This window comes from Nicotiana tabacum, chromosome 23 (genome assembly GCF_000715075.1).
Source record: "Nicotiana tabacum cultivar K326 chromosome 23, ASM71507v2, whole genome shotgun sequence".
Taxonomy (NCBI): domain Eukaryota; kingdom Viridiplantae; phylum Streptophyta; class Magnoliopsida; order Solanales; family Solanaceae; genus Nicotiana; species Nicotiana tabacum.
The window spans coordinates 104,374,808-104,383,743 of record NC_134102.1 but is presented as its reverse complement, the minus strand read 5'-3'; the positions used below and the strand labels follow the sequence as shown (position 1 = coordinate 104,383,743).

Here is an 8,936-nt window from a genome sequence, read left to right as displayed (position 1 = left end):
CTTCGGTACAATATGATACTGTCAATCAAATGTTATTTAACGACAGCAAACGATACAATCTATTCAAATGTTATATCATTAAAACGATACAATACAATACGATACATTATACAAATGACGGGTAACAATGATCCAAACAGAGTGTTAATTTCACCGAATAAATTACCAAATTGGTCCCCATGTTTGTGATTCTTACCAATTGCGTCTGCTATGTGGCATGACTCGAACACTTGTGTCGAGTATGGACTCTTGCACTTGATTTTTTAAACTAAAATTAAGGGGATATACCCCCCCCCCCCCCCCCCCCAACGACACGAATTTTTATTTTGATATATACTCATGTGATCACAAAAAGGTTAGCACTGTTATTATTATTTGAAGAGCTAAAAGATACTTCTTTAATTATTACGTTTAAATATTAAAGATTATGATTCAAGAGGTAGTAGCTTTTAATGTAGTTGCTTGAATATGTATGTTTTAGTTTAAGAAAAAAAATAAGAAATGAATGTTCTTTCTCCCCTAAAATGAGATGAATGGATCATACTCAACATTTTTTTCAAGTTGAAGGGAGTATAATTTGGTATGACTTGAAAAAGAAACGATCTCTCTCTCTCTCTCTCTCTCTCTCTCTCTCTCTCTCTCTCTCTCTCTCTCTCTCTCTCTCTCTCTCTCTCTCTCTCTCTATATATATATATATATATATATATATATATATATATATATATATATATATATATATATATATATATATATATATAGTACTAATTTTAGTGTACGTGCGTTGCACGTGTGTGCCGCGTCAATTAATATATATATATAAACAAATTATTGGAAAAGAGCAATTTATATCTAAATAAATTAAATATTTGCTTAAGGAAATAATTAGTAAAAGATAATAATAAGAAGAAATTATTAAAAAAATAGAAATTTATATCAAAATAAATTAAATATTTGCTTAAGAAAATAATTTGTAAAAGATGATTGAATTTTTAATTTATTTTAAATTTTACATATTAAGACTTATACCATGGTTCAAATAATACATATTTGATAAATAAAACTGATTTGAAAATCCTAAATAGGTAAATATTAGGAAAATTAACACATGAAATAATTATAAGTGTGAAACAATTTAATAAAATATAATTTAAACAACCAAGAAAATATTTTTGTATGGAAAGGAAAATAAAGGATCAAAATTGATCTTGCACGATAAAATTTTCCTTGTACGATATAGACACAAACATTTACACGAATATATAATATTTTTTGTCCTTCATTGAAAAGAAACTTACTTTTTACTTTTTAAATTCTCTTATTTTTACTTAATATATTTTATCATTATTTAATTGATCTCGAACTCCTAAATATTAGGCAATAATAAAAAAAATTACTTGATTTTAAAGTCCTAAATATTGGGAAAGTTACTTAAATTACAAATTTGTCCATTGCGAAATTTATTTTTAAAGGGTAAAAAAGACGAATGACATTGTAGATTAGTTCAACTTCTGTACTAATAAATCTGTAATTGTATTCGTTTATCATCATTTATCAATTGATGAGATTTCTGTCATTGACCAATTATTTGTTTGGTTGGAGTTACGTTCTTGTTGTTAAAATAAATATTTCATAATAATAACAAATTCACCATCTTTCTACCTATTTAAAGGCTCTTGATATAAATATTTCACCTGTCTCAAGTTATTTGTTGTATTTCTATTTGATATGCCCTTAAAAAAAATTAGTTAGAAGAAATTTGACTATTTTACCTTTATTTATGTCTTTAATATAATCTTTCTTCATTGAACATTTACTTTATTTATGTGCCATCTCCATCTTCAAGAACAATTACTACTAAGGATAAAATAAAAAAAAATTAATTAATTTTGTCTTAAACTTCTAAAATACAAATAATTTGAATTATCTATTTTTAAAAATTACGATAAATAATTTGAGACAGCGAAAATAGAAATTTATTCCCTTATATTAGTCATATGCTGGCTTATTTTAACTCTAATTCCTCGTCTAGCTTTACTTTTAGAATAATTAATAGTATTGGACAAAAAAAATAAATAGATGAATCAATACTTTAAATTAAAAAGTAGTATGCCTTGAACCCAAATCTAATGCTTAGTGGTGAGATATTTAAACTTTGAAATTTGAATTCATAAAATGTATTTTAACGTAAAAAATAGTTCTTATATTTGATTCCTAAATATTAGGATTTTGAATTATAAAAGAAAAAATCTAGTTGATTTAAATGTCCTAAATATTGAGATTTCCTACTATAATAAATAAAGCTTTAGTTGATTTTAAAATTCTAAATATTAAAAAATTAATAAAATGACTATTTTATTCAATGTGAGCTCTATTTTCAAAGGTTAAAAAAGGCGAACGACATTTTGCTAAGAGCTTTCGTACTTTTAATATAGTATAAATAGAGAAAATTTTACTTATATAATTATAGGTGCCAAAATTATACAACATAATAATCTTTCAACTTGTCATATACTATTAAAGTTTCAGCATAAGATATATTTGGGATAGGTGGCTGGCTACTTGTTTTGTTTTTGGCTTTTCACTGTTTTTATTGAATGTTTTTTTGTTTCTTTAAGTTTAGGTTTAGTAATTTCATTTTTTAACATGCATACTCTTTAGCTTCAAATTTATGTTTTTGATTACAAATGCGAAAGCAACTTATATAGTTTCAAAATTCAGAAATTCAAAAACTAAAAAGAGAAATTTTGAAAAAAAGAAAAAGAGAAATCAAAAGGCTAATTACGTCGTCGTTCCTCAAACAAGTATTGGTGATCCTCATGGTGCACCGCGTCACATCTGATTACCCCTTAATTTCCCGACAGTAGAAATTCAAAATGAAGCAAGCAACGGTTCTTTAACTTCCCCCTTCACTCCCGCCCCTTCTACTATTCATCCTCAAAAACTCCATTCGATTTCTGTTTTCTTCAACTATATTTTCCTCTCTCTCTCTCTCTCTCTCTCTCTCTCTCTCTCTCTCTCTCTCTTGAGACTTTTCCTAAAGGTTTCCGCTGTGGCGCCGCTTGGTCTAGGCCAAGCGTCGTCGCAAAAGAAAGATGGACTATCCAACGGCCATTGTGCCGTACCATGATCCTTTTGATGATTCTTGTTCTATTGGCCAAATTTCACTTTTTGATGAAAATCCAACCATTGGACTTCCAAAATCGGCATGGAATCAAGAACTCTTTACATTTGATCCAACAATTTTGAAGTCTGATAATGATTTTGGCGTTTATGATCCATTCGATGATCCAATTTTGCTAGACATTCCATATGAATGTAACGATTATTTGGTTGAAAATAGTACTAATACTGAGGCAGGAGTTCAAGATGGGGTGTTTGAAAATAAAAGTCATGTCTCAGTTTGGCCAGTGTCATCATCTACATCTCTGTGTACTAATAATTGCCAAATCCTAAGAGAAATAACGCATTCTAATGGTGAGTGTCTATACAATTCATTGTTTTACATAAGTAAAGCAATGTAATTTTTTGGTTTTTTTTTACTAGTTTGGTTTTTTCACAGGCTTGCAAATATCTAAGCTTAATATTTATGGAACACTGGGAAGGATCAGTCATGCAGTTCTTGAGAAATACACTTCGGATTTTTCTTCTCAAAGCCATGAGTCGCCCCAAATTTTTGAGTACGGAGTTAGTTCTTTTTTGCCCTCTTCTGCTCTAGTTACATTGTGATTTACTCGAATATAATGTACTTTTTTCTATGTTCTGCTCAAACAGTTTTAGCAAGGATAGTACAAGCAGTGTGAAGCAATTTTTAGTTCAATATTTTGAGGCTTGTAAGCTTGAAGGTTACATTTTGCTACAAGATCCACTCTGCGATTTCTATGAAGCATTAGGTGTTGGATCTGATGATGGTGACATTCTTGACATCGATAGTCTACTTCAGTTATCTCCAACAATTTCGCGTTAGTAACTTCTTCTATCACTTCTTTAATCTGAAAAAGCATAAAATAAATTACTATACTTTTTTATTAGCTTAAGTTAACACTGTCAATGGGGCCCTATTTGAATGTGTTTTAAATGATAAATGTTTATCAACAGGTGATTGTCAAATGAACCAGCAAGAGATGAAAAACGAAAGCGAGGCAAATTGCAATGACATGAGACATGAAAAGATTCCCCTTTCTGCACAGGTTTGTACTATGTTACATATGGAGAGCTTATTAATATGCATCTTAAACAGGACTTGATTGTTACTATAGTATTTATGTAGAGATTTTGTCCTCTTATGCATTGTAGTATTTTGCATTCTGATCACTTTTTTCTTTAATAGAGCAGAGGGAAAGAACTGGAAAGTTGAGATTGAAAGACTTTGCAGGATATCTCCATCTTCCCATTGAGATAGCAGCTAAGAAACTGAACATATGTCCTACTGTCATGAAAAAAGTTTGTCGAAGGGATGGCTTGTTAAGATGGCCCTATCGAAAGGTCTCTTTCTTTTAACCTTTCGCCACCACGCCTCATTTTTGTAGTGCTATGATAATCTGAGTTCACTAAATTTTCATATTGACTTGGAAATGATTGCAGATAAAAAGCATTAAGAGGAAAATATCAAAGAGAGAAAAGAGTTTAAGCTCTAGTGATGTTGAAGAAAGGGCGAGCGCAAAGGCAGAAATAGCAAATTTGGAAGAGGAACTTGCCAAAAATTTTGAAGCATTTGTTAGCTGATTTCACTAATTATGTTTAAGTAAAATCGCAATAGGTTATCTCTTATGAGTTACTGTATTAGTTATGTTCTACCGATTTTGCTTAGAAGATTAGCTATTCATTAAATCTATACCGTATTTATACTTGAGGCGGATTTAAATGTACAAAATGAGCTCAATTGTGTATAGACAGTACATAGAGTTTCATATTTCTTCCTTCCCAGATTATTTTCAATGTTAAAGTTTGTCATGTATCAGGGGAAATGGGTGCAGTTTATTTTCTCCGCGTTTCCAATAGTCTTAAAATATAGGCAGACAAGTGATCAATTATTTTCTTAGACTACATTTCATTGGTTGTTCTATGCATGATTTTTGTTTGTACTCATACCAACTCCCTAGCTAGTTAAAGGACAAAAGTTTTGCTTGTTGTATTCTCATTCAATATAGAGAATAATGCCATGTTCTGGAATAATTTCATTCTTGTCTTGAGTGTTGTTTTGTACTATCACTTGGTTGAGTCTTTGCTCACAAGAATAAGTAGAGCCGGCCTGTTCGCTAAGTGACCCTTCGTAAACATCAAAATGGAGGATATTTCTCTAAGCAGTCAATTGAAAACCATAGTACGTTTTCAACGTTCACAACTAGAAATTCCACTCCACCTAGAGATGTCCGTGTTCGAGTTCATTAACTTCTTTTGACAAGAGGTATGATCAGTGTTGGATATATATGATGCTATTGCGGCTAATCAAGAAATACTACTGTTCCGTCTTCAAGAAGAAGAAAAAGAAAAAGAAGATGGCGAATTCTGAGAAAGTAGTTGGTGTAAAGAAAGTGAGGCAAAAAGATCCAGATGGATGGGATGTGACAATGCCACTCCCAGGGGACATAATAGAAGGCATTGGTGAATTAGCTGCTGATGATGATTCATTTGTTCAGGCCAAGGCATGGTCAGAGTTAGCTTTATTTCTTGGTAAAATTGTTGGACATTTCATTTGGTTGAAAGTTAGAAGGGGAGAGAGTAGACTTAAACTCAGGGGATATGTCTTAGTTGAACGACGTTCCAATCTGCAAAAAAGGTTTGTGGTTAGAGCAGCATCTGATGACAGACATCTTGCTGTTATAGCAGAATTAACTTTGGGACGTTGCACTGAACTCCAGGGTACAATTTTTTGTTTGTTTGTTTTCCGCTAATTTTTACACTGTCAATGTATATAACTCTTTGCCAGGAACATTGTACATAAAATGTTCAAGAACAGTTTTTTCTTTTTTTTTGGATGGTGCAGAAATGAGCAGAAGAATGGTAAATTCGGGCTCACGGGGATATAACCAAATGGGATTACAATATGACTGGAAGATGAAGGTGGGAACCTATCTACCCGATTCTCGTTCCACAGTTGTTAGCTCCATACTTTTCATGCCTTTAACAAGAGAGTATAGAGTAGAAGCCACAATAGTTCGAACCATGGCCTGGTTTTCAGCAGCGGTATCTTCAGGAATCCCCCTTGTATTCGTTAACATTCAAACTGAGCAAATAAGCAATTTGGTATTACTCTCTAACTTTTCTGATAATAAGGTTTGACTTACATATACACTGACAATATAAAGAATTTTTACACTGTTAACCTGTTGTAGCAGGTAACGTGCCTTATTCAGGTTACTAACCAGTACCTGTCAGTGTAAACTCAATTGATTATACTCTAACTAAAAGTTTCATTATGAACTAATTTTTTTTCCTCTTCATGCTTTTTATGTATAGGAGAGGAGAAACAACATTGGTAACCAATCCGCGCAAGGAGTAAGGCTATGGTATCTACCAGGAATTGAAGAGATTCCACTTGAACTAACACCTGTTCCAGGAGAAACCAGATTCGGAATAGACATTAAACGAACAGATGAAGTAACAGTCATCGCCTTTTCATTTCTGAAAATAGCAAAGTAAATAATGTTACTACGAAATGTTTTAAGTTAAATTACTTAACATGTTCTTTTTTTGAAATTTCCTTTTAGGGATTTGTCAGTATATACTCAGTAACAAAGGGGACAGCTGCAGAACGAGCCAGTTTAGTGCGTTTATTTGAGCAAGCAAACAAAAGCGAGCAACTTCTTGTGATTTCAAGGCTAGAAGGAAAAAGTCTTTTGCCTTCAACTGTTAGCCCAGAAGGTCTAATATACTGCTGTGATCATAGTGATATTAAGGAAACTCTCAATTTAGCAATGGAAAGAAGTGATAGTATTAGACTGCATATCATGTCTTGGCCTAATCAAACAACTCAAAATACCACACGGTCGTTTGGTGCTGCAGTTCTTATGCCTCCAAATTGATACCATCAGTAGTTCAACATCATACAACAACACCAACTAAGACTCAATTCCAAGCAAGTTGAGATCCGCTATATGAATCTTCACTGTACATGTCACTCCATTTAAACTTATCTCAGTTAGCAGGTCAACGCCATGTATAGAAATAATGCCCTATCTATCAAAATTTTGTCGACTAATGGAAAGAAGTGAAAGCATTAGGCATATCATGCATCTCTGGCCTAATCAGACAACTCAAAGCACCACATGATTACACTCTTATGCCTCCAAATTGATACTATCGCCAGTTCAAGTCGGACCACGTATAATAATGTCTGTTCAAATATTTTGTGGACAAATGGTAATAATCAACTTGAACTTGCTTTGTTAGTAATAGCAGTTTGATGAAGAAGAGGATTTGTAATAAGATGTAAGGATATATTCTCAAAGTTATTTCTAGTTTTAACGATGTACTTTTACAAATTAAATTGCAGAAGCAATAGGGAAACATTCTTGTGCACAAAAAATAGACCCCCCCATAAAACAATTGCTTAGAATTTGCTGCAAAACAAACAGATGAGAATACACATTAGAATAGTATATATAGCAGGTCAATTTAACAAGTCTTGAATTGAAAGTTTGTCTATTATGATATTGAAAGCAGCATATATGAGTGTTAGTGTCTGAGTGCCTTTTAAGAGCACAAGTACCTAAGAGTGCTTGCAAAAGGATGAATAGCAGAAGAATATTTCCTTTTTGCAGCCTTTTTCTTTTCAGCCGTAACATCCATGCGTAGTTTCCCCTTTATATACTGGTAGCTAACTTTCATTCTTTTATCTAGTTAGTCATATACTAAGTAGTATTTAAGATGATGGTTTGGCGATCGAACAAATAAGAGATGAAACAGAGTTCCGTCCAGCCAATAACTTCACTTAATCAATTGTTCTGTCTTATCTTCAATCTTGTAAATTCTTCATATCCGAAGCGCAGGAAGGATCTGACTAGAAAGTCGTCTTGCTGATGCGATAGTCCTCTGGGTATGGCCACATCCGTCTCGACAATAGGACAGGGAAAGAAAATCCATAGACGAGACCAACCGGGATAAGTGTGGAAATCGATAGTGTACTCGATGATCAAAGGACCTATCAATTTGCATTAACTTCCTGTAGCTAGTAGGGGGAACTTTAATGTAATTGCGGATCCATTAAAAAAAACTTGGAAAATTGATTCAACTCATTTGAGGTTAAACGTTTAACCGACAGAAATAGACATGTTAAATTTTTGAACAATTTGAGATACACTCAAGAAAATATTAATCTATGGTGATTTAGCAATCAACCCTAGATTGTTGATAGGAAACTAGAAGAATAGAGAAGAAGAAATGAAATTTGTTATTAGCCAAGAAGAGAAATGTTCCGGTTTCACTGTACAAAAAATAATTGCCTCTATTTGTAAGCTCAGCTAATTACCAGCTTAGCTTACTAGCCTATCTAACTATTTACAATAATGCCACCTTATTTAAGTAACTCGTACTTCCACACTCCCCTCAAGCTGGCAGGTACAAATACATTAAGTACTACAGCTTGCCAGTCAATGACTCATGTTGTATTCTGTTAAATCCTTTTGTCAATATGTCTGCTAATTGATCTTTTGAGGCAACATGTTGTGTTTTAACTATGGGCGTTTAACGGGCGGGCTGGGACGAGCTGTACACAAAAAAAATCAGCCCGTCCGTTTAACATTTCGGGCTGGTTAGCGGGCTGAATTAGCGGGTTGTACATTTTCGGGGTTTTTTGGGCCCGTCCGGGTTCGGGCTTAACGGGTCCGGACCGGGCCGGGCTATTTTTTTTTTTTTTTTTTTTTAAAAGTAAATTTTGTTTTTCTTATTCAATGTTATTGTTATTTAAGTGTTTGCAAACTTTTAAGGCTTAGAATTAA

General features: G+C 32.8%; 2 protein-coding genes across 2 annotated transcripts; both read left to right on the top strand.

Moving 5' to 3' along the window:
• Window positions 1-3,754: 3,754 nt before the first annotated feature.
• LOC142177316 (uncharacterized) lies at window positions 3,755-4,844 on the top strand. Its single transcript, XM_075245791.1, has 4 exons — window positions 3,755-3,959; window positions 4,096-4,187; window positions 4,333-4,482; window positions 4,582-4,844. Exons 1-4 carry the CDS (start codon window positions 3,755-3,757, stop codon window positions 4,720-4,722), a joined length of 588 nt encoding a protein of 195 aa, XP_075101892.1. The 3' UTR covers window positions 4,723-4,844.
• A 445-nt stretch (window positions 4,845-5,289) lies between these two features.
• On the top strand, window positions 5,290-7,026 carry LOC107804227 (uncharacterized). Its single transcript, XM_016628075.2, has 4 exons — window positions 5,290-5,859; window positions 5,984-6,243; window positions 6,457-6,597; window positions 6,708-7,026. The coding sequence occupies exons 1-4, from the start codon at window positions 5,427-5,429 to the stop codon at window positions 7,020-7,022; spliced, it is 1,149 nt and encodes a 382-aa protein (XP_016483561.1). The 5' UTR covers window positions 5,290-5,426; the 3' UTR covers window positions 7,023-7,026.
• The last annotated feature ends 1,910 nt before the right edge of the window (window positions 7,027-8,936 follow it).